Genomic DNA, 25,438 nt, shown 5'->3' with positions numbered 1-25,438 from the left:
CCAAGGAACGTCGAAAGCTTGACTTATGTCCAGGAAAACAGCGGTGGGGACCCTTTGAGTGTTAATTACTGTGGCGATAAATTCGGTGAGGCGGTTGCGTACATGAGGTGTTGCTTAGTGAGTTATGGTAAGCCAACCCGAAGAGCTCGTTGCGAAATAGAAGAAAAGGTAAGGGCTGGAGAGGGGAGAGAGTGATTCTTCCAAAGAATTTACCACAGGCGTTTACCAAGGGATAAGGGATGGTAATTGAGGTCGGATAGTTCGTTGCCTGGTTCTGGTATCGTTGTGCCTATATAGGATCTGCTGTGTGCAGGACATTGCAGGAGGAATCTACAATACTTCATGAAGCGGTAGGGGAGACAATTTTTATCATTTGTCCAGAAATATGGGTGTATTCAACGGTGTTCGGTGAGATGTTGTGGAACATATTGCAATGATAAATGAAAAAAATTGTGTATGTCCACAGTTTTTATTAGCGTACGACGCGTTTCAGCGAATCAGCTTCGTCATCACACCTCATCGCCATCATACCGGTGTCTGTACCTGATTATGGCGAAGCTGATTCGCCGAAACGCGTCGTAGTCTAATAAAAACTGTGGACATGCACAAATTTCTTTCATTTATCATAAACACGGGGTCGAAACTCCTTGGTTAATAAGCTATGGTAGCAAAAACATTTTTGGATGCTTTTTGCAGTTACCATTAAAACGGTTTTTCTAGGGTGTCCAGCCTTATCGACATTTTATTTTATACTCGGGATTTTAAGGTCATTTAATCATTAAGGTTGTCCGAAAATGTGGGATTATAAATGTGTGAAACAATCTCAAAATAGGCGAGATTGCGCAATCGTATTGTTGATACGTGGTCCAAGCTCTCGTTAAATCAAGCTCGAATATTAATTGTTTCAGACAATTATAATCGCTCATTTTCGTCCAACCTTAATTATTTAATGTCCCAAAAACCACTGTATTAAATAAAATGTCTGGAAGGCTGGAGAACAAAGAAAAACAGTTTTCATTGCAACTGCTAAGTGCATAAAAAATGTATGATCTTAGATTTTCCCGGCGTATCAGTTGCAGAAAGGTTTCTCGGGTTTTCCACCGGTTGATGTCGTCCATGTCTCCCGACGTTTCGATCTGCGACTTGCTGATCATCCTCAGGGGATCTTCCGGATCTTCGGAAGATCCCCTGAGGATGATCAGCAAGTCGCAGATCGAAACGTCGGGAGACATGGACGACATCAACCGGTGGAAAACCCGAGAAACCTTTCTGCATAAAAAATGTTTGCATCGCCAAAAATACTAGTTGCGACCCCATTTTTATGGACAAAAATGGTCTCCCCTACCACCTCTTGAAGTAATGCAGATTCCTCCTGAAACATCCTGTATAAGAAACTTGGAGGAAGGTAAGTAGAGAGAAATCGCTGGAGAATATTGATAAAACTAACAATCATTACGCTAGAGATTAATGTAATATTTTCCGCGGTTATCGACTCATCTTTTTAACCCCTTGATTCGTTAATAAATGTGTTATTTTGGTGTGAGAACCATAATTATCACGTGGTAAAAATTTAATGTTAATAGCGTTAAGCAAGAATACCCCATACTTTTGTTGTACGATTGGGATTATAATTACAAGCGGAGTTAGGATTGGTGTGGTGGCTAAACTGTTGGTTTCCAACCGTCTGGGTCCAGGTTCAAATCCCGGCGAAGGTCGGAATTTGTCTTAGGAAAACTGTATAATTCAACCTCTAAATGCAGACTGGTAGAAGAGAGTTCGATTTATTGTAATATTTTACAATGCGATGGAAATCATCAAACTTGATAATAGTGATGGTTTCCATCGCATTGTAAAATATTACAATTAATCGAACTCTCTTCTACCAGTCTGCATTTAGAGGTTGAATTATACAGTTTTCAGTCTATTCACATCTGCCATTTTTATTGCCATCGCCTCTCCATTGAAGCTGTTATGCGTATATAGTTACAATACTCAATTAATTTGAGGATATTGTGTACTGCGCCAGTGAACTTTTATGTTGATCTTAAGCCCGTTCCTCATGTTCCTATTGGTTATACCTTTCATGCTCATGTTTGAAGCGTGATATGCTAGTCTATGGTTGGTACAATTTTTAACGTTTTCGGCTTCATTTTGTGATACAATGAAATTGAAAATGAAAATTGACTTTGTAAATGCCACGCAGATACTGAATTCCCGATCATGATTTCAAGAATTGTGTCGAATAGTGATATAGCATGATATATTAATGACGATTTTATAATGTGATTATGTATGTGTCATACATCATATATTAATGACGAATTAATGGTTGGGAATTTATATTGGTGTGGAATGTACGATATGAGTTTTCATTCCTTACTTTTAGTACTTATTTTTAGCAGTTTTCAGTCCTTTCCTATCTGCCGTATCCATCCCCTACACCTGTCTATTGAATGTTGTTATGAATGTCTTGATGCAACAATGGAATAATTCAAGGATTTTGCTTCCTGCACCTGTGGATTTTTCTCAAGATAAAGCCCGTAAACTTGTGCTATCCTGCTGATTATATATTTTATGCTAGTGCCACCATTGATGACTCTGCTTCCCTTTGAGCACAAGCCTTCCCTTCATCCTGGGTTCCTTGAACAGAATCGCCTCGCTGACCCCTTGTTTCCCTCCTCAGATCGTTATTACCTTATGTTTGTTTTCCTTTTATCTCCAGGTCGTTCATCCACATTGTCTCTGCTAGGCTGTTACGCGCACTCTCAACTCTTTTGTTTCCGCAACAACGCCATGTCGTCGGCGAAGCGTAGCATTCTGATATTTTCTTTTTGTTCACGCACACCTGATGATTTTTTTTAGATATCGTTCGCCGCATGGTCAATTAAAACATTAAGAGGACGCATCACTCTCTCTCGACCGGTCGTATTTAATCTTTTTTGGCTACGTATAGCTTATTTTATTGGTTATCAAGCTATTATATGGAAATTGTACCGAGTCGGTCATTGTCAACACTTGCCCGTGCCTCTTATTTGATTTTTTTTCTCAAATGTTAAGTTCTTATGCTGTGAATGCAATAAAATGTTGGAAAGTGTACGCGATCCCCATTGACGTCCTGATTTTATGTTTGCATGACATATTTTTGGTAGTCCAGGTAAATGTGGTTTTGCTCGCTGTAAGTGCTGTAGTACTGAAAATAAGTACTACTCGCGCAGGCGCAGCGAGGGGGGGGGGGTTTGCGGGATAAAACCCCCCTCAGAGCTCAGAGAAATTTTTAAGTTGAAGCGCACGAGTAAATCGTCGCGGGTGCATTCCCTGCGTAAGTTTACGGCGTGTGATCGTGTTATTCAGACTTAACTTATTCATAGGTCTCTACATGTATCCTATAACTGATGGGATAATGGCATAAGTTTTAAACTATGAGTGCGTCACAATATAGACAAAATACGATCGGCTATGTATTAGTTCCTAGAAGGCCATCCGGCTTTGCTCGGGAAGAATAGTACCCAGGAAGGGGGGTAACTTGGAACTTCTATTTCATGATCATATAAGATTTTAATGTTTACCTGTTGAGCGTGAGAGGGGGAATTTTGCTACTGTTCGGTACTATTTAGTCGATAACTTTCCATTTTATCTTCAACATGACATGGCATTAAGACACTAGGAATTAACTATGATTCCAATTTCCTTCACATAACATGAATTGAACAGTATAATTATTTTTAATGCAGCTCCTTCAAATAGTAAACCTATGATTTCACTATTCCTCTACAGTTTTTATCGGTAGCATAAGGTTCCCCAGGTAAGTACATCTTCAATTTCAATTTCACAGTTAGCCTTCGATAGGTTACCCCCAAATATTTTCACTCCACATTTGAATGCCTTTACCGTTTGTCAATAATATTTATTGGTAACCGTTGCATGGAAATGAGTAAACAGAAGGTGCTCAGTAACCAAGCAAGCAGTTCCACCTGCTTCCTCATCAGGTTCATTAGGTCTGCCGTTTCTCATGATGTACTTGCTAATTTTAGAAACGGTCGCGAACTAACCAGCAGCGGTGAGCCTTTACGGATACACATGCTAGTGCACTCAAGTGCGAAAATTCCAGAGGGAAAATCGTTTTGCTTTGACCCGGACGCGAACCAGGATTCACCAGATTCACACCGAGCACAGTTAATTAAGAGGACACAACTTCCCGCACGATATACCATGCTTGGTTTCGGATCAGTGGCATTAAACCTACGCAATCGGTTTGAATTTTTCAGGGTTTATTACCGTTGTCAACATTGAACTGCATATCGAAATTGATAATTTTTCCTGTTACCGTTCAATTAACAATACATATTTATAAAGGAATGCTGTTGTAGCTAATATGACCTCCTAACTCTACGTTTCTCTTGAGACGTTTACGCTAATTACGATGATAATTGGATACGCGAATAGTTGTATAATGGTGCGGAGAATACGCATTCAGAGGTAATTTAAGATTGTTATTTCTCATAAAATTTTGCTACTTCATGGAAGTTGTCAACATTAGTCATGTATAGCCTTCTAGTTTAGTATTGGAAATATTTTTGACACATTTTCGGGAATACCTATGTCTTCAAATAATGTTAATGGAAATAAATGTTTATGAATCTATTACAGATTGCCGTTTAAATCTCGCATCACTTCTTATAACAATAAACAGGCTTTCATTCACGCTGAATAAAAAAAATTCTTAATTTTTGCTTTTAGAAATCATCAGCGTTGTCCATAAAACTGAGAATTACTGGTAGAGGTCTCTAAATATGAATTGATATCCTAAATTTCGTGCTTCCACTAATTTTCTTTTGTTAGCTCAATCCAGATTTAGATATCTGCAATACATTCCAAGAGGTTGGCCTAGGGATCGCTGTTTTGTCTTGGTTGAGCGCTTCCACCGGACGCCATTTCTAGTTTTTCGTGGGGGTGAATAGCAGGTGATAATCATTTTGCCATTTTCCGCCGTTCTGAAGCTATTTGTGCTCCAAATATTGATAGAGTGATACGAGGAAAGACTGCTGAATAAAAATGATCTTTTATTTTGAGTTGTTTCACGTGTAATTAGTTGAAATTAAATTAAGGTGTATACTATTTGATTTTAAGCAAAGAAGTTATTGTGGATATGTGATGCTATTCTACCAATTATTTTCATGAATTAAGTTATGGTTTTATTACTGCCCGTTTATCAGTGAAAATTTGCAATTTATATATTCTAAAAACTCAGCTTTGATTATTTTTTTAGCCAGTGTTATTTAAATCATTTTCGATTTACTTGATCGAAAAAATCGAGGAACTGGTTAGCTTGACGGTCGCAGCAAGATGAAAATGTGTGACGAAATGCTTAGTTTGTTAGTTATGGAGTTTTTACTATTTTAACCCGATAAATTCTGTAGGAAAACTTGTGAGGTTAAATATTCAATCTTTACAGCGAGAGATGCCAGATACAATACTATATTTGAATGCATTAAGGCGTTAAAGTCAGGTTCGGGGAGTTTTAAACATTTCCCCAAAAGCTCACGCATAAAGTGTGCTATATCAGGGTGACCAGCAACCGGAAAAATCGTGAAAGGGGTAGTTCCCTTCATCAAAGAAAACGAAAGACATTGATTGCGATTCGTTACCCACCATTAGTGTATGCATTATATAAAAATTATTTGGTTTTAGAAATCCCAGTTTATACGAATGGCAATGGTCAATTTTGACCTCATTTGAAAAAGGCCATACTGGCGCCCATGCTATGCCACTCCACGTGACGTCAAAGGGACCTATATTTTATACGAGTAGTCAGGAGTTGACATCGTCTGAGGTTACCAATGCATGCATGAGGCACAGAGCTCAGGAAAACATGTCTTAATAATCACTTATTAAAATTGCCTAAGGTCGGAAAGTTTTCTCCGTTTGACAAGGTATTAAGGATCCTTAATTAAGCCAAGCGCTACCAGCTAGCAGGGTACTCTGCTACCTGCTAGAATCCTGCGTCGTATCAGCGCTCAGAGCCTCGCCCCAAGATGACCTCACTTGCGGCAGCGGGAACTAGATTGACGTCACACGGAGTTTTCCCAGCATTCATACTTAGCCGTCGCGTTTTCGCGAGCTTTAAAATGTTCACTTTTCATTTAATCGCGAAAAATAGATATCGTCATTAAAAAATCTAAAAGCGTGAAATACATACTCCAGGAGTAATAATCATTCGATTCACATAAACTTCTGCCAGTTGAATACCATTGTCTGGCCTAAAATGTGTTTGTCGCAATTTTAAGTGCAGTATATTAGTAGAATATTTACAGCCACATCAATGCGTGGAATGCCAGACAAGACAGCAGAATCGAAATGTCTAGCACTCTTGATTCAAGTTAGATTCACGAAGAATAGAATGGCAGGTGACGTCAGCATCTACTTATGAGGTCGAAGCAGCGACTGGGCTTGCATTGAACAAATTTATATTTTAAATATAATGTGTGCTAACTATACCTTGTCCTTAAAAATAAATTAATATTATATTACGTAAAAGTATTGCAGTAATTTTGCGTGTATTAAAATTCTTATTTATCGTAGTAATCTCGTAAGATTAACCCGGAAATTTGTAAAATTTTCCCGGAAAACCGGGAATTGTGCATTAATTTTTCCGCTATGATTGGCTGGATATCCTGTGTACAGGCGTAAATTCAGTCTAGATAAATTTGTTTCGGTCAAAATAAATTAATGCGCCTGCATTTTTTGTGAACCATCTCATAGAATATCGATGACATGTATCATAATCTTAACGGACACCATCAACACATCAACATCAATCACGGAACTCATCTACGCTCGGACAGCTTTATTTACTCGATCACCTTTCCTAAGCTTCTATGATTGGCCGCCAGGTGTCAGAAACTTCGTTTGGTTTCGCGGATAGAGCAAGAATGCGTAAAAGAAGAAAAATAAAGTGAAGGTAGTTTTTTTTTTACCAAAATGCTTAAGACGACGCATCACTCCCGCTTGTCCACTCATTTTTCCGCTACGTATTATTTTTTTAATTGGCATTAAACTGTTGAAATTTTCGGTGAAATGGAGTCCGCTCAAATCACTTTCTTTTATAGAAAATTCGTCGAGATAGAAAAATGCATTCAGTCAATCCTAGTTAACCCCTCACAGAGTCGTTTTCTGAGGAATATTGTTTAGAGACGAACAAGAATTGAAAATGTATCGTCAGTGATTCATTTTATTCGGTTCATCAATTTCTTTTTATACGGCATTCGTCGTGATTGAAAAATTACTTCTGTGTGTTCTAGTAAACCCCTTAGAGAGTCGTTTTGGGGATTATTGTTTTAATGTGAACATGAGTAGAAAACGTATCTTCCCTGATAAAATTGATTCGCTTAGTCGCCAATTAGTCTCTTTTATGGAGCGTTCGCCATGCTAGAAAAATTGTTTCAGTCGCTCTTGATAAACCCCAAATTGAGTCATTTTCTGGGATATATTGTTTTGACACGAAAAGGATCCGCAAAACGTATCTTTCCTGAGTCATTCTATCCGCTTCGAAAATTTTACCAGATTAATTTCACCGCGAGCCACGGTATTTTTCAGCGATCCGATACGACTTGATTCGAAATGAAAATCCGTGATGCTCACAGCACCGTCACTCCGCTTTTCTGAAGCGCACGAATCCCTGTACCTGAACAGAACCCACTAACCATCCCCTAATTACTTTCACTTTCTCCCCCCTGCCTCTCGCCCCCCCCCTCTCCCCTTCCATTTCCTCATTCCCCATCCCTCTCCTCCTCATCGACTCTTCACCGTGTCATTACGTCCCTGCAATAGTTAAGGCGGTTTGTGGGAGAAACGTAGTGTATAAAAAATCGTTTCCGACATAAATTCGAATTATGATTCAACTATTCCGTCAGCATACGCACCGCCTCATCAAGTTACCCTTCTACGAGTCCTTCCTATACTATTTCCTCCTTCTAGTTTTAAAATGGTCAATTAATGAAAATGTTTAATGTCTGGGTATTATATGCAAAATGTAAAGGAGTAAAAAATGTACACAATTTTAGAAATTACTGCCAATTTCAATTAAAAAAAAAGAGGGAAATAGTAAAATTCCACTTCATTTCAAATAAATGCTATGTAATTCTGGTCGGTTTACATAGCTAGTAAAGCTGTTCTCAAAAATATATGGGTAAAATTGTCCTCGTTCGATGAACCCTTATTTTGATCTCCATCATGATGGATGTTGTTTTTGATTGCAAAACATTTTAAAAACACGAAAGAAATGCATTTATTTAGAGTCGTGCTGCCGCAAACCTACCTCATTTAAAATACTGTGGTAGTGTGTGTTGAATAACAATATATACGCGACTGTTCTAGCGTAAGGGAATTCAGAAGACCATACCGGGAGATAATGATGATCCACTAACCCGTTCAAGAGGGCATGTCATTCGTTCTCAACCCGTCTTTGTGTTGTCTTAATACTTGTTTGAAACAAATTCTTTGTTATTGAAATTTTCCAATGGACGTTTTCGTGTATCACAAATACAAAGTGTCTATAACTTAGTATTCACAATCAGTACATTCAAAAGTTTTCAATTTGAGTTTAAGGCTATTGTTTGAATTGATCCAAAGGGTTGAGTACTCTAAAAATGTAAAGGTAATGGCACGATTTTTAAACTAGCTTTGCGTTACGAAAAAAGGCCGGTTAAATGGGAGCGAATCGTCATCTTAAGCTTATATCTTGAAATTTTCTGAGTGCAATGAGTAAACCCATGTCAGAATTTGCCTGTATCTCAAAATCGATAAGTTCTCTCTGTATTTCCTCACAATCATATGAAAAAATGTTATGTTTTAGATGCAGGAAAATGTTGAAAAGGTGTGCCGTACTATATGCACTCCCAAAATTTCATGGTGATAGCTGAAGTTTTGAAAAAGTAAGAAGCAGAAAGACGAGAAGTGGAGACCGTTAGAGCGGATAAAAGACAGTGTCCGGCGTGATACGGTGGAAATCTTTAATATTCAGCTTATTAAAACCACCTGTCTGTTTCCACACACATTTATTTTCACCGACCATGGTAACTTGTGCCATTATTAAGGTATTGATTGGTATTGCCTTGATAATGACACAAGTTACCGAAACCGTGGTCGGTGAAAATAGAAGTGTGTGGAAACTGACAAGTGGTTTTAGTAAGCTGAATACCGTTAGAGCGGCTTTGATTCGTCGTCTTAAGTCTGAAAGGAAATCAAAGCATTGGAATTATGGCGCGTTCATCAAGGAAGTGACGAAGTGAAAAGAGAAGGCCTTGGGTGCGAGGGAGGTAGTTATAAAGTGAGGTTGACACCATTGGTGGACATAATGTTGATGTGGGAAGGAGGGCGGAGCGGAGTCTTTCAAGGACAAGCCGCGGATATCTTGCACGAGGCATTGTTGGGATCGAGCCGGCGCCGCGGCCGCTGGACGTGTTCGCTCGCATCTCTGTAACGGTGCAACCGGATTATTATTCGATGCGATGATATTTTCAACATATCGATGTCCGCGAATATTTTGGTCGAGGGTTGCCCAGTCGGTCTGATTTCGATGTGTTGTCACGCGCCGCGCATTTAAATTACCCCATCCAAACACCCTAGAGGTGGCTCGCAGGACATTATGTAGATGTATATGTAAATCGGCTTACAAAAGTCTCCACTCGCGTCGTCGTCGGACGTACATCCGAATTTCACGGAAAAGTAAGATATAATTGGGAATGTTAAACGAGATGTACGGGGGGGGGGGGGCAAAAGTAACGGAAATAGGGTGGTTTCCTATTATTTTTTTATTTCCTAAATCGAAAGATTATTACTCCTGGAGTACGTATTTCACGCTTTTAGATTTTTAAATGACGATATCTATTTTTCGCGATTAAATGAAAAGTGAAAATTTTCAAGCGCGCGAAAACGCGACGGCTAAGTATTAATAGTGGGAAAACTCCGTGTGACGTCATTCTGGTTACCGCTGTCGCCGTGTGAGGTGACCTTTGGGCGAGGATGTGTGCGCCGCTGCGATGCAGGCTGCTAGCAGGTAGCAGAGTAACCTGCTAGCAGGTAGCGTTTGGCTTAAATAAGGATTATGAATACCCTATCAAACGAAGAAAACTCTGACCTTAGGTAGTTTTAATAGGTGATTATTAAGACATATTTCCCTGAGGTCTGTGCCTCATGCATGCATTGGTAATTTCAGACGATGTAAAACTCCTATCTACTCGTATAGAAACTAGGTCCCTGTGACGTCACGTGGAGTGGCATCACATGGGCGTCAACCTGGCCTTTTTCAAATGTAATTAAAATTGACCATTGCCATTCGTCTAAACTGGGATTAGTAAAACCAAATAATTTGTATATTATGAATACACTAATGGTGGGTAACGAATCGCATTCAATGCCTTTCGTTTTCTTTGATGAAGGAAACTACGCTATTGGGAATGTTAAACGAGACGTACGAGTGGGGCCAATAAGTAAAGGGAATAGTAAGGGGGGGGGCGGCTGAGTGAGGCATCGGTTTTTACCGTAAGGGCTCTACGCAATGATATTTCCTGAGTCAGTGTGCGAATCCTGGTCGCTCTGAGTGCATCCGTTTGTCTATGCCGACTGGCGGGAGCAACGCGCGGCTGTGAAGTTTTGATTTTTGGTGGGAAAAACTCCCGCAGAAACTCTAGCGATGCTTAAAACTGCTTATGGGGATAGTTCTCTGAGTAAAACACGTGTCTAGGACTGGTTTTCGCGTTTCAAGAATGGACAGATGTCGATTGATGACCATCCTCGTTCAGTGCACCCGTCAGCATCAAGAATGGTCGAAAATGTTGCGAAAATCCTCTCCCGCGTTCAAGAAGATCGTTGCGGAACCATTGACGAACTTTTCAGAAATTTTGAAGAGGTTAAGGGAAAATATCATAAGAAAAGGGCGGATCTTTGGCGCACAGCTGATTGGCTCTTCCACCACGACAACGCACCCGCCCACACCGCGCTCTCCACGAAGCGGTTTTTTGACAAAAATCGGCATGGTGTTGAAGGTGAATTTGGTGGGAAAATATTGATTAAAAAAAGTTATTGCGAAATTCCCGTTATTTTTGTGTCCCCCTCGTATTCTATGTAACCGGCCTATTTTTCGATACGTTGATATTTTCAAAATGTCGTTATCCGCGAATATTTCCATGGAGGATTCGACAGCCTGCCTCTTGATCTTATGTCACGCGCATTTAAATGGGTTTGCGAAAGTCATCACTCACGTTGCTGATGTAGAGCGATCAGAATTTAACGGAAAAGTAAGCTATAATCAGGGCTGTTAAACGAAATTTATATTGGCAGTAATATACAATATATAGGATTCATAAATTTAAAATGCTATTCCTCGCGATTATAAAAACTTTATTGAAAATAATGAGATTAATTGCATCGCTTTGCACTCTTCGCCGAGCTGGCGACATTTTATTAACAGATTAAAATACCCCCTAAGTGGTAACAAAAATCAAGCTTCAACGGGACTAACTAGGGCCGACTATACGGAGGCAATGACAACAGTTTCGCTGTCACTACTCCCAGAGTATTCAGGTCGAATATGAAATCATCCTCGTCCCCTTCATCTCCGTCCTGCTGTCATCACCGAAAATGAAGAACTTCATCGCTCGCCGAGGAAATCTTTGTTCTCACGTCGTAAAAGTTAATGTCATAATGTGGGTACGCGAGTATGAACTCCTAAATACACCGTGTAACCACCAAACTGGTGCGAATGCATGAATACAAAATGGAAACTCTTCCAATTTGATTCATTCATTCGTACCGTTACCGTATTCGTACATGCATTCGTACCGCATGTTCCGTACCGATCCTTTAAAATCGTTCATGCAATCAGGCATTAACGCGTGCGTGTTATTACATCGTGTTAACAGGCCTACAGACGCCGACCACGGGATCATGGACGCAGCTAGGAATCGAGGCTTGGGTGGTTTTAGACGCAGCTAATACTGGGGGTCTGAGGAGTACGGAATGTACCCGCCAGGGTAAACGGGAGGTACGCCATCCTTCAGATAAAATTTAAGATACATGGTGCAAAAGTGGTGAGTTTTACGTCTTTCTTGGATGTTTTATTAATCCTTACACTATTCAATAAGTAATATTAATCCAATGAATTAAAATGGATTTAACTAAAAAATTTCTCTGAGCTCTGGGGGGCGGGGGTTGGCGTGACGTGGCCGAATAACATGCATTTTTAATGGGAAAAGGCAAAAAAAATCGACGGCAAGGATAGCGCATTGTGAGGTGGTAAAACTGTCGTATGGAATCCTTGTTTATTATTGTAGAACTGAAAATTTCATACGATTTATTGTTTAAGTATTCTACCGATTTCTATGCAGTTCTTAACAATTATTATGATAACCGCCCCTTCCTTTCTCTTAAATTCAAAATAAGGCCTACTACCTTTCATTCTATCCAAAAATCCTCTTCTCTTCCTTCCTCTCCCTCGTTTACCCAGCATTTTACTCTCTAACACTGTTTTCAGCATCCCCTCCCCGCTCAGTACTCCCTCCATCCATACATGTTGTCTCCTTCGTATCTCATATAGGGGATATCTCATTTGTAGAGTATATCTAAAGTATCTCATCTGCCAGTTCTTACAATTATTGCTGCACCCTATGACGCTACCCCGTATATTCCTTCGTTGTTGAATTTATAATTCACGAAATTGTGAAATTTGGCCAACATTAAGTGCTCCGATCGGTCTGAAAATTGGCTTCTAGATTTCAAAGGATGAATTTTTTTAGAATCCTTGCTTTGACCCTCAAATGGCCCCAAAAAGTAGAGGTATAGATGCAGTGGGCAACACTGTAATACATTTAAAGTAATTTAGTGTTTCCACAATTTTCCCTAGGGTCTCAGACGATATTAAAGGGGGTCGATTGTATTACTTGTTGTCGTATCGCGTCTCGTTCACCCCAAACACATAAGCAATGCTGCAATATTAAAACACTTCATTTCGATGACTTTTATCACAGAAAATTTAAAATAGCAATACACTATTACTCATTAATTTAGTTGTATTCACACCAATAATCTCATCAAAGTGTATTTCATGAAAAGTCGTTACTTTTTAATTATCCAGTGTTATTGATAAATTAGTTAAATAATCATTTATAGTGTCACTGTGATGTAGCGTCAATAATTCTGTGGTCTCTTAATTGACGTTTTAACCAAGTAATAATGTATATCGATTTCTAAGTTTGTTTGCTAAATTTATCTTTGTCTCATCATGATACTCTATTTGGGGTTACAATACTGGGCTAACCTTTCGATTACTGCGCACCCACCTGAAGGGCTCTGTTTAGCATCGTACTTATATACTCCAAGAGGTAACATTCTCGACCTTTTGCTGCATCAGGTATCGCACGAAGCGCGCTGTATATTCCGCCAATGCCCTGTGGTTTTCGCGTATCCTTGAACCGACGACGAACCGTCGCCAGGCACGTACCTGCATTGCGGAGTGGGAAGCGCTTGGAAGTGAAAGTGAAAGGCATTTAGAGCGGGGATGAGCTACGTGGAGGAATCATGGGAGACGCCATTGTTCGCTTTGGGGAGTTTGTTGTGTGATGTAAAAGGAATTCGTCTCTGTGGAGAAGGGAGGAGAATAATTTTAGTAAGGTTTTTCATTGCAGAAAAAATTTCCATTGCATCGAGAGCTGTTGCGGATATATGAGGGGGGGGGGGGAGGTAAGGCCCCTCCCGATTGAGTCGAAACTCACAATAGATAATACCGAAATTTTTGGAGGCAGCCACTTGGTACAAAAGACTTTAGTTAATATTTCCCGAAATATTTACCTACTTTAATACGAATTGAAATACAAATTAGATTGAAACTTAAGGCCTATTTTACACGCTTTTGATGTGTTACAATCCAGAGATCCAACTGGATCCAGAGAGGGGGTAGGTGTCTGTAGCCCACCTTTTGGGTACCTAATTTACGCTAGATAAAATGGTATTTTTGTTCGGACCCCCACTACTGTAGGGAGGTTAACTACCACTTGCCCCCCCCCCCTTGTACCTACCCTGGATTTGCCACTGAAAGAGGAGGCATACCTTCCGCTCGAGGGGGCTACCGCGTCTTTTTTTGGTGGCCCATTAATAATATAAAGTTAATTCTTTCATCTTAAAATTTACAGGTTAAATAAAGTCGAACCTTGTCATCACATGACTGTATCTAATGTAAAAATGTACTTATAAAGAAGTATACTTCGCCAAAGGTACTAGATTCGATTTCGAAGGGCCAGGAGGATCACGATAATTAAAACACAGACTTCAGATTGATGATTTATAACGAAACAAAAGGAAGAACTCTCGGACACAACCATTCTATAAAATGTCTTACAGCATGCCCACGGTACCAGATCACGTTCTATCTAGAACTGCAGATGAGATACGTTCGATATACTCTACAGATGAGATATCCTCTATATGAGATACGGAGGAGACAATATGTGTGGATGGAGGGAGTACTGAGCGGGGAGGGGATGTTGAAAACAGTGTTAGAGAGTAAAATGCTGGGTAAACGAGGGAGAGGAAGGAAGAGAATAGGATTTTTGGATAGAATGAAAGGTAGTAAGCCTTATTTAGAATTTAAAAGGAAGGAAGGGGCGGCTGTCATAATGATTCTTAAGAACTGCATGGAAATCGGTAGAATACTTTAATAATAAATCGTATGAAATTTTCACTTCTACGATAATATACAAGGATTCCATTAGACAGTTTACCACCTCACAATGCGCTATCTTCGCCGTCGAATTTTTTGCATTTTCCCATTTTCAATGCATGTTAGTCAGCCACGTCACGCAAACCCCCCGGTGTAACCTACAATATAAAAATGGTAGATTCGGGTTTGATTCCCAGTTAAACCAAATGATATTGTTAATGCGAATGTATTCCTTGGTGTCAATAAACTTAAATATCTGCGCGCGTGACATCTTCCGAATTCATTTGTTTATGTATCGCTCACGAAAAGTTTCGGCGTGGAATGGCAATGGTTGGTGTATGCTTCCTTCGGCCAACGAGCATGTAATGACCTCATCTAAGGGCCTTGGGTAGAAAAAAATTATTTGGGGATATATTGAGACGGAGGGAAAACGTGCGCAAGAGGTGTGATAAGAAAATAACGGGAATTTTAGTTTTTTGATAAAAAGTATTCGTTCGTCTACATTAAAGTTGTCGCCTTCAAAATACCAAATTCCGTAATCCTCCTTGGATAGCTTTGAAAGAATATGGTTCATTGTTATTCCTGTTGGCACACTTGATCGGATGTTGGAAGGTCCAGGTTCGAATCTGTCAAGCAAAATGATTATTTCCTCGATCAGCGTAACTTTCTTCGTTGGTTGAAGTTGATTCGCTGATAAATCTTATATTGTTTCTTTATTTTTGTCCTCTTTCACGGACCTTCGTTGTTGTCTTTTAATCGCTATCTTCCTTTTCTTCTCTATCACGGTTTTTGAAAGACGTTTCACTCAAAATTGGTTAACTTCTATATATATACATATATCTTAAAATATATAAATAAATAACTTTACGAATTAACGCGACTTACACAGTCATTAGCAGTTACAATAGTTTACTCTGCAGGTTTCTTTGAAATAGTGGCGTCTAACACCTCTGCAATTCATTTAAGGACAGTCCCTTCAATGCTGAGATTGTGGGTCATGATTTTTAGGCCTGAGAACCGTGCCATGTTGGCTCTGGGATTTAGGCAGTTGGGAGAAGTGAACGTGAGGCATCTCGAAGAGATAAGGGGGCACCTGGGCCGCCGCTGAGATTTAGCGCTAAATTGTGAATTGTGTGTGTGCTCGAGTCACACTCCCCCAGCGGAAATCTAGGAATCTCTTGCAGCTCACCCCAATGCGAGCCGTTGGTGTGTCACACGGTCGGATGAAGGTTACTCGGCAATTTTATTACTTCGGTATCTGATGAGCAGGCATCGCACCGCGTGGATTGTAATAAAGGGATCTTCAAGGTGTATATAACGGCTACTACGGAAGAGAATCCTCCAAGTCGGCCTCTATAGTGTGTATATCAAACGATTTAATAATAATAATATAACTTTATTCCATTTACATTCAAATATATTACATTAGAAAACACTTAAATAATTATGGAATATATAGGTACCCCTTATCGTTTGATCGTTGGATTATTCTTCCTCATAGAGTGATCCTCCAAAATTGGTTCCCGGCCCCGGTGTGTGGTATCCTCGAAGGGCTCCCCTGAGCCCTCATTATCTCTATAGTGTGTATACCGTAATTTGGCTCTCGGGCCCGCTAAATACCTGAGCCACGAGCAAAGGAGAGGAGTTAAGTACCGACAAAAAAACTGTTTGGGACCGACACAAGTAGCTGGCGGGTCCGTTCGCCTGTCCCTTTCCTCCCCCGACGAAGGCAGCTGGAATCTCTAATAGAATTATTAACTTTTTTTACTTTCTCATAATATCTCAATCTAAATAGCATATTTGTAAAGTATTAAAAAAGCTAAGAAAAATGATATAAAACACTGTGTGCACAAAACTTACAAAGTGCTCCGATCATGAATAAAAAGTTATTTTTTTGCCGTTATACTGCATGCTTTAACTTTCGACCATTTCGTGTAAAACGGCCTTACGTAAGATGCAAGTATAACAGAGGTAAAAATATTTAGACATTCAAAAGATAATTTTAACCTTCCTTCATCCAAAAATATGCTTACTTCTCGTGCCGGTTAGACCTCCGCAAGGGGGTTGAAACGATTACCGCTGGTTTGTGGGAGCCCATGTCAATGACAGTGTGTATAAAATACTGTGCCCATGTTACGTGGAAGAGCAGATAAGTTGAATTGCTGATTCGTTTATCTTGTCGCTGTGGAAGCCATTAGAGGATTTATCGTACATTTTTGTCTTCTTCGAAACATGATTTGATTCACTGCTGGCCCGTGTTATCATAAAAATGATTTAAAAAACATGTTTTTTCCATACACTTGAGCGGTAAGGACGTTCATCGATTTTTCTTTGGATCCTTAGTAATAGTTATTTTATGTAGTACCTACCTAATAAGAAGATCTCTTCGTTCATAATTGATTAATGGAGTATTTCCATCACGCTCCCAAAGACTGATCGCAAACATTGATGTATTTATAAAGCAATTTATTTAAAGTAAAGTATAATTTTATATAATATGTATAATTTAACCTGTATAATTTTTCGCTTTTTCGTTCTATATTATAGAATTAAAAGTTACTGGCAATACTGCGCAAATATATTTGCATTTACTCCCAAGTTTTCCTTTTCATAGTAATAGTTGACGATTGTAATGATATCAAAAGGAATATGGCCATAATTTTGCCATTTTTTCAACAAATTAAGTCGTTGTCCGTGCCTTAACAGTGATTCTAAGCATCGATGTACTGCCAGCTGACGTGAAGTCGACTTTTCGACATGGTATCCTGTTTTCACGGTCTTAAAAATGTCGCATTTTTTCGGGGTACAATATAAGCCTATGGTAGGCTTAACCTTAAGCCTGAGTCACTCGAACATTTTTCCGTCCCTTAGAATGATAGTTCCATCGATAGGCTTTCAGGGATCAAAAGAGTGATTACTCGACCTATAATTTTTTTAATCACTCGGTCATTCCCACCTTCCCTTTTTCCACCGCTTATTCCGTCACTTCCCGCGTTTACAAGTATCATTCAAGTAAAAGCCAAGCATGGCGTTTTAAACGCTGTTAGCGGCCGTACGTTCTGATTGGCTGAAGGACGGCGAGAGCGATGGTTTCAGCGATGGAAAAAGGGATGGGATCTCCATCCCTCAAATCATCGCGAAAAATGATCTTCTGAAACGTTCATTTTTCCGCCAACATTGGAGCGATCGGTGGAGCTGTCGCTCGAAAGGGATGGAAAAAATGATCGCGAGATTCACGCAAGAACTTGGCATTATAGCGAACTGAGACTCCCGACTCTAATTTACAATTGAAATAGATCTATACATCTCGAAGAGTATGGGAACTTTCTGCTTCCAGATTTTTTCTTCTGATTATTATTTTTTTTAATTTGCTACAAAATTTCTGATCCGCACCCCTTACAGTTTGGGCTGCAAATTTGTATCTATCACCCAATCAGTGCAGCTGTTTTAATGTAACAGTTTTTTTCGGCCGTTTCAAGTTGAAGTGGGCGACTACTTTTCACGAAAATTTTATATTATCTTCACGACCGGTTTCTGTGCATTTCGTATTACCATCAGGGACTTGAAGGTAACACGAAATGCATTGGAACCGGTTATTAAATTTCGACAGATTAAGCCTGAAACAACTCTCTTATTTTCGTCGTGTATCACGGCATAAACTCGTGTGCCAAGTTTCACGCAAATGTGAACATTACCAAGCGAACGCACCAGCCGCCTAAATGCAGTGTAAGACCCGTTGGTGTGGGGGTTGTGGTCTCGGAGAGGGCTCTTTGCGGCTGCTTCCGTCACCTGTTTTAACTTTCACCGACGGCTCAGCACCCCGAGTGTACGAGGATAATGGAGGGAAAGGAGTGGGACGCGTCGGTGGCTTCCATTCGCGTTCCTTTGGAGCGCATCACACATCCGCGAGGAGGCTCCGTGCCTTTGGACGGACGAGCACTTTCCATGACTGAAAGTTACCAGCGCACTCGGGTGCCGAATCTGTGAGTAGGGTAGTTTCCTTCATCAAAGAAAACGAAAGGCATTGATTGCGATTCGTTATCCACCTTTATTGTATTCATAATATACAAATTATTTGGTTTTAGAAATCCCAGTTTAGACGAATGGCAATGGTCAATTTTAATTACATTTGAAAAAGGCCAGTTTGGCGCCCATGCGATGCCACTCCACGTGACGTCACAGGGACCAAGTTTCTATACGAGTGGATAGGAGTTTTACATCGTCTGAGATTACCAATGCATGCATGAGGCACAGAGCTCAGGGAAACGTCTCTTAGTATTCACCTATTAAAACTGGCTAAGGTCGGAAAGATTCCTTCATTTGATAAGGTATTAATAATCCTTATTTAAGCCAAGCGCTACCAGCTAGCAGGGTACTGTGCTACCTGATAGCATCCTGCGTCGTATCAGCGCTCAAAGCCTCGCCCCAAGGTCACTTCACTTGCGGCAGCGGGAACCAGAATGACGTCACATGGGGTTCTCCCTGTATTCATACTTAGCCTTCGCGTTTTCGCGCGCTTGAAAATGTTCACTTTTCATTTAATCGCGAAAAATAGATATCGTCATTTAAAATTCTAAAAGCGTGAAATACGTACTCCAGGAGTAATAATCTTTCGATTTAGGCAATAAAAAAATAATAGGATACCACCCTATTAGAAAATTAACGAATATCGAAAGGATAAACCTGGATTAGCGCGAATGGCGTGCGCAAATATTTCAGAATGTTAGGGGAAAAGGCATTGCGATCATCTCATATGTTAAGAGGATGCATATCTTGTAATGTGTAGTTATTTCCCGGCGAACAATGGTAGTGAAGATTTCCCGGGCCTCACACCTGGTAAGGTCCTCCATATATGCTTCCGACGTTTCGATGTGCAACTCGCCCATCCTCCTCAGGGACACTCTTTAGCCGATTCAGGAACACTTTTTAGCCGATTGAGGAGATAATGGTGCCACTTGTCCAGGATCATTGGATTCCTGAATTCCTGAGGACGACGGGCGAGTTGCACATCGAAATGTCGGAAGGAGATATGGAGGACCAGACGCGGTGTGAGACCCGAGAAATCTTCTCTGGCAGGATGCATATCGGTATTTATAGGTGACGGATTCGTTGCTTAAAAATTAGTCTGTCATATTGAAATTATGAAGGCTCTGGTACTTTCCCGGCGAATCTTGTTGATGAAGTCTTCACGGGAAATCAGCCGGGTCAAGATTGACATTGCTGCCAACGTTTCAAAAAAATAATAAAATGAATAGAAACGCGGGTTTCAACCTCAGCAAAACCCAATGGAATCCCATGATCAAAAGAATGAGAAAGCTAAGAGGAGGAAGACAACCTAAAACTGACCAATCAGAGACGACTTGACCACCCCAAATGGGTAGGTATATAAGCCCGCCACTAACCATGTCCATCATTCGCCCTGAAGACGATGGCAGAGAAGGCCATTGATACGTTGGCAGCAATGTCAATCTTGACCCGGCTGATTTCCCGTGAAGACTTCATTAACATATTGAAATTGTGTGGACATTTAACGGAGAGCCAGTCCAACGTTAGCCTTTCCTGGTACCTGATGAAATGCTTTTCTTTCAATATAAAATTTTCAGGTCAACATTTTCAACTTTCATATTCTCTGAGATGCTTATAAACAAGGGAGCCCTAGTTGGCTTCAGATACCAATAGTGTCCGTTGTAGCTCTCCAAGAGTTTTAGACCACAGCTCTGGAGAGGCCGGACAAATCCATCTGTACGGTACGGTAATCGATGGAGACAACCGACGACCGAGGTAATTTGCACTATGGAAGAAGAGTGGAGAAGAGGGGTGGATGAAAACCCGGCAAACGCTCGTCTCTCCATTCCAATTTTTGGTATTTTTCGATTTAACATGTTTATTATGAAGTCACGTAGATACATTGATGGCCTCATTTTTTTATTATTGGGTAGCCACCTTGATCTCTTCCGTCTTTTTTTGAAGAATCAATGGCTCTCCCGGTGAATGATTCGGGTGAATTCCTCCTGGGTTTCAATCGGATCATGGCATGAATGATGTCGACGTTTCGTCGGGCAACATTATAAGCATCCTGAGATCCGATTATATTTCACAGTCGCGATCATCAGCTCTGAGGATGTTTGGAAAATGTCCCAGCAACACTTTGGCATCCATCATGCTGGTTGAAAACCCGAGAAAAATTCCTCCGAAACATTCTCTGGGAAAGCCTTAGATCTTTGATGAGCAAGGGGGCCCAGTATTCTAAATGCTGAGGCCAACAATGCGTCGGAATCTATCGTGCAGAAGCTAACCCGGTTGGAAACACAGGAAGAGTTCACCCTCCCTTGCATGGGCGCAGCCCGGAATTAAGGCTGGGGGAGGTTTAGGTGCAACTAATACCGGAATGTATGGGGGTATGGTATACCTACCAGGATAAGCGGTAGGTGCGAGATTAATAAATTGCGGAATTTTGAGATAAACGGTAGAAAATGGTGAGTTTTACGGCTTTCTGAGGGATATTTTATTGATACTTACGGTATTCTATTAATTATATCAATCTAATTAAGTAAAATTGATTAAACTTATAAATTTCTCTGAGCTCAGGGGGGGTTTTTTATCCTCCAAAGCCTCGCTGCGCCACTGCTCCCTTGTTTTCTTATTCTCTGAGGTGTCGTTTATGAAATATAAACCATGGGCAGTGACTTGGATGAACTTATCGAGTCGACTTCCTCTCCCCGGGGGCTGCTTGCGTTTGTTTAGCTGTCGTTCCCGTTCGCCCGGGCCCGCGAGGGATTTCCACCGCCGAGAGTGTACTTTCGCAGAGGCCACCGCCGTCGGCCGCCGCCAAGGACGCTGCCCCACTCCGCCCCCTTCCGCCCCCCTTCGTGACAGCGGCGACCTTCCACACTCCACCGCTCTCTCTGCCCCCCTCTTCCTCCTCCGCCCCCCCCCCTTCCCTCTGCCTCTCCGCAGAGGGCGGGCCGTTTTCCCTTCGGCCAGTCTGTGTTGCGATCACTCGCGGGCCGCATCGCCGCGTCCTAGGCCCATCGCCCAGGTGTCTACGCCATGCGCCACCATCCGGGCCGCGCGGTCGGCCGTCCCCGCTTCGAGTCCCGGGACGGCCGGCTGCACGCTTACGAGGCCCGCTGGAGGGAGTGCGGCGCCGAGGCGGGCGGTGGCGAGGACGGGCCCGGGCAGGACCCGCCGCCCTCGCCGCCGAGATCCGAGTTCGCCATCCCGCGGCCCAAGTTGTTCGTGCCGGTGCACGCGCGGCGCCGCCGCAGGACGGGCAACCCGCTGGTGCTGGACTGCGCACAAGGATGCGCATGCGGCTGCGCGAGAGGTGAGCCTCACCCCGTGGCCTCCCCGTCGCCGCAACGGTGGCCCACTTAGCGGACGCCCTCTCCCTTCCCATCTGACCCCGTGTCTTTCCGTAGAAAGTTGCGCCCTCGGCCGCCCCCACTCCGGGTGAAAGCGTTGCCAACTTGGCCGGTGTGCGGAGGGAGGCCGCGCCGTCGCGGGCGACCGCGGCGGGCCTCCCCCTGGGTCCCCACGTGTGTTCGCGTGTGTCACTGCAGTGTCCGTCAGAGAGGACGCTGGGATTTGCCATTCGGACTGTGCGAACAGCTGTTTGAGCATCGCGCTTCTGGGTTTGAGCGATGGATGTTTGATCTCCCGCTTGCTGATTGCTTCATCTCGAAAGTTGATTGTGCTAGGTTAGGGTAGAACTCGAGTCCGTCATCCCGGACGTAGGGGTTTGCCGTTTGGACTGCGCGAACTGCTGTCGCCAGGGTTCAACCCGTGGATATTTGATCGCCTGCTCCCTTAGTGGATCATCTAGAAATTTCATTGTGGTAGGTTAGGATAGGGCTCGCGTCCGTCAGACGAGACGCTAGGATCTCGTTTGGACTGCGCTACCAGCCGTCTGAGCCTCGCATTTCGATTGTGGTTCGAATTGTGGATTGTCGATCACTCGCTTAGTGCTTCATTTGGAAAGTTGGTTGTGCTAAGTTAGGGTACTCTTAACCCTGGATGAAGACGCAAGCGTGTGATTTATATCAAGTCAGGGAAAAGGGGCCAGTTTCTTTCCCTGGATCGTCGCCATGGGAGGATTGCTTGCGAGTGTTTGTAGATTTAACCCGGATATGAACGCAGGACCTTTCTATCTGCAGCCTTACGCTCTACCCTCTTGAATAACTTTTCCTAGGGCTTAAAGGTCGACAATATGAATAAATTAAGTCATCTTAATGTTTCGGTGTATCGAAACGCGTTGTATCTATGTATGAGAATGCTTGGAAAATTGCAAAATTTTATTCTCCAAAAGTTCATCAAGGTTTCAGCGCTTTATTCCGTCATTTAGTTATCATTTGTGTCAAAACGCTATCTTGTGAGCTATTTGGAGAATATTACAGTAGAATAGGACCATTTTATCTCATTCAGAAGTGAGTGTTAAAGAATTTCAAAACGTTACTCCGTGTGCCATTTAGAATGAATGGTTCATTGTGATTCAAGAAGTTCAATGATGTTAAAATTGCGTACGGGAGATTTGATCGCTTGTGTCGTCATGAGTATTTGATCATCAGGGCGCTGGTGTAACTGGTTTATTCGATGCACCCAGCTACTTTATCCTTATTCAAAAGCGTTTCCATGAAGTTGAGTGTCGATGATCCGGTGGGCCCGAACCTAGTTCGGATTTATGATTTGGCCGGATTTTCGTACATTCTTCGTTGAAACCCAGTTACCAAAGTGTTTAAAAGACAGTATGGAGGAAAGGTGTTACTTTGCACATTCCGCCCCTTTAATTTCCCGATCTTGTTTTTCAATAATCAATGTCTTTATCTTTGTCGTGTTTGATTTTCGGTCGGTAAAAAATAATTGTTTAATGTACCGAGCGACGCTTTCTTTTTCATTTTCTACGCAATCAACTTAAAATGCTTTTTCCTTTATCATTTAACTATATGTGTATCAAATTAGTCCCTGGGAAAGTTTTCATTAGATTTGGCTTATACAATATAATATGTAATGAGCAATGGTTAGGGAATCGCTGGAAAAAGAGAAAATTGTAAATTAGGGGAAATTAATTTTTCGAAACTGTTTCCATGCCAGCAAAGGTAGCTTGATGGCATGATCGGAGTTTAGAATCTGAGTAATCGGCGTTTCATATTTTGATGGTTGAATGTTTGAAATTCTATAGATATTTTTAAAATGTAAAAAGCTTTAGGGTAGAGCGTTAGGCTACGGATCAGGAAATTTGAGGTTTAGTTCTGGGTGTTGCCAATCGGCAACCCCTCCATGTAATCAGGTGATTCGGTTTTTCCTCGCCAGAACTTGATGACAGTTCATAGGTGGCCCTGGAAAAGGAATTGCGCCCTCTCTCTCAATGTGCAATACCCTCTAATGGCCTGTTTACACGATACATAAACGCGTACGAGTTAATGTCAGATTGTATGAACGATTTTGGTGGAACGGAAGGAAACATGTACGAATGCCTGAATCAAATTAGAACAGGCTCTCTTTTCTGTTCATGCATTCGCACAAGATAGGTAGTAATACGGTGCATTTTTGCGTTCATTCTCGCGTTCCTACATTTGGACAAACTTGCAGGAGTTAATCTTCCGTGTAAACATGCCCTGACAGCTTATGAAGGGGTGAGTTCTACCCTCAACTATCGGCAACTTACCTCCGGCCTGAAATACTTGTGATAGTGAGATGATATTTGTATTATAGAGCAATAGCTGCGCTTTTGTGTACCTTTAAATTAGAAAATATGATATAAATGGTGTAATCAAAACTTTGGAAGACGTTATGGTTTCGAAGCAAGGAAGGGAGTGCTTCTAGTGATTGCAGCTAAGCATCACGGATTGCGACAGAGGAAGGGCCTGGCGAGTGTCTCATGCCCTTTTCATTGAATCGGTTTCCGGGTGAGTTTCGGGTACAATGAGTCTCAAAGCCAGCGAGGGTAGGAAATACCAGTGTCGGCATAAAAACCAACTACGTCATCTCAAAGTAATCACCAGAAGGCCATGTTCCTCAAGGGAGAACATTTATTTGCTACGCTTATAAAGACTGTTACATTCTGATTAAGATACAATACAGACGAATGTATAGTGGTTTTTTAGTTAAACAAATGGAAGTTTCGAATGGAATTTTTATTTGTAGTCTCCCCATTGATGCATGGTGCCGTGAAAGTTTTCTTGCGATTGTCGTATTTTGGGGATGATTTTCGTAATTCGTAAGAGTTTGTGCAAATGATTTCTCGTGTAAAACAGTCCTTGATGAGTGTTCAGGTGCATCATAACTTGTACATGGCGTAAAAAGAGATACCTGAGATCAAATGAAATTTCTCCCGAGTGAAGCAATGTCCTTTTGTGATGTTTCGGTGATATTTGGTGTGTTACAGTTGAAATATTCATACTTCACCTTATTCCGCGGGATCTTGTGATACAATTTTTTCGCATCTATTAAGATCGTCATGCATTGTCAGTAGTCAATAATATTAGTGCAGTGATTGGTCGACTTGATTCGTCGTTTCCTCAGTAATTTGATACAAATCGGATAAAATAAAAAAATCGATTGCTATGCATAAAGGTATGCTGTTTAATTCTGATATCAGAGAAGATATGTTAGTCAATTTATTGAGCTCCCATTATTTTAAAGAATCCCTTTAATTGTCGAATTCCCAAGTTCGGCTCTACTGTAATGAAAATCCAACGACTTGTAACCTCAAGTCGTTGGATTTTCATA

At 41.4% G+C, this 25,438-nt stretch overlaps 1 protein-coding gene across 2 annotated transcripts in view; it reads left to right on the top strand.

Moving 5' to 3' along the window:
• The window catches only part of LOC124170531 (cGMP-dependent protein kinase, isozyme 2 forms cD4/T1/T3A/T3B), a 193,004-nt gene that overhangs the window by 81,878 nt on the left and 85,688 nt on the right, over positions 1 to 25,438 (top strand). Inside the window, exon 1 of one of the 2 annotated variants that reach the window (XM_046549307.1) lies at positions 21,701 to 22,037. The exons of the other annotated variant lie outside the window; for it this stretch is intronic. Within the exon in view, the coding sequence (XP_046405263.1) occupies positions 21,761 to 22,037 (277 nt within the window). The 5' untranslated portion in view covers positions 21,701 to 21,760. Of the gene's footprint in view, positions 1 to 21,700; positions 22,038 to 25,438 lie in introns of those variants that run through there. 2 annotated transcript variants of the gene reach the window in all.

This window comes from Ischnura elegans, chromosome X, assembly GCF_921293095.1.
Source record: "Ischnura elegans chromosome X, ioIscEleg1.1, whole genome shotgun sequence".
NCBI lineage: Eukaryota > Metazoa > Arthropoda > Insecta > Odonata > Coenagrionidae > Ischnura > Ischnura elegans.
Note: the sequence above shows the minus strand (reverse complement) of the source record. Positions and strands in the feature narration are given on the sequence as shown.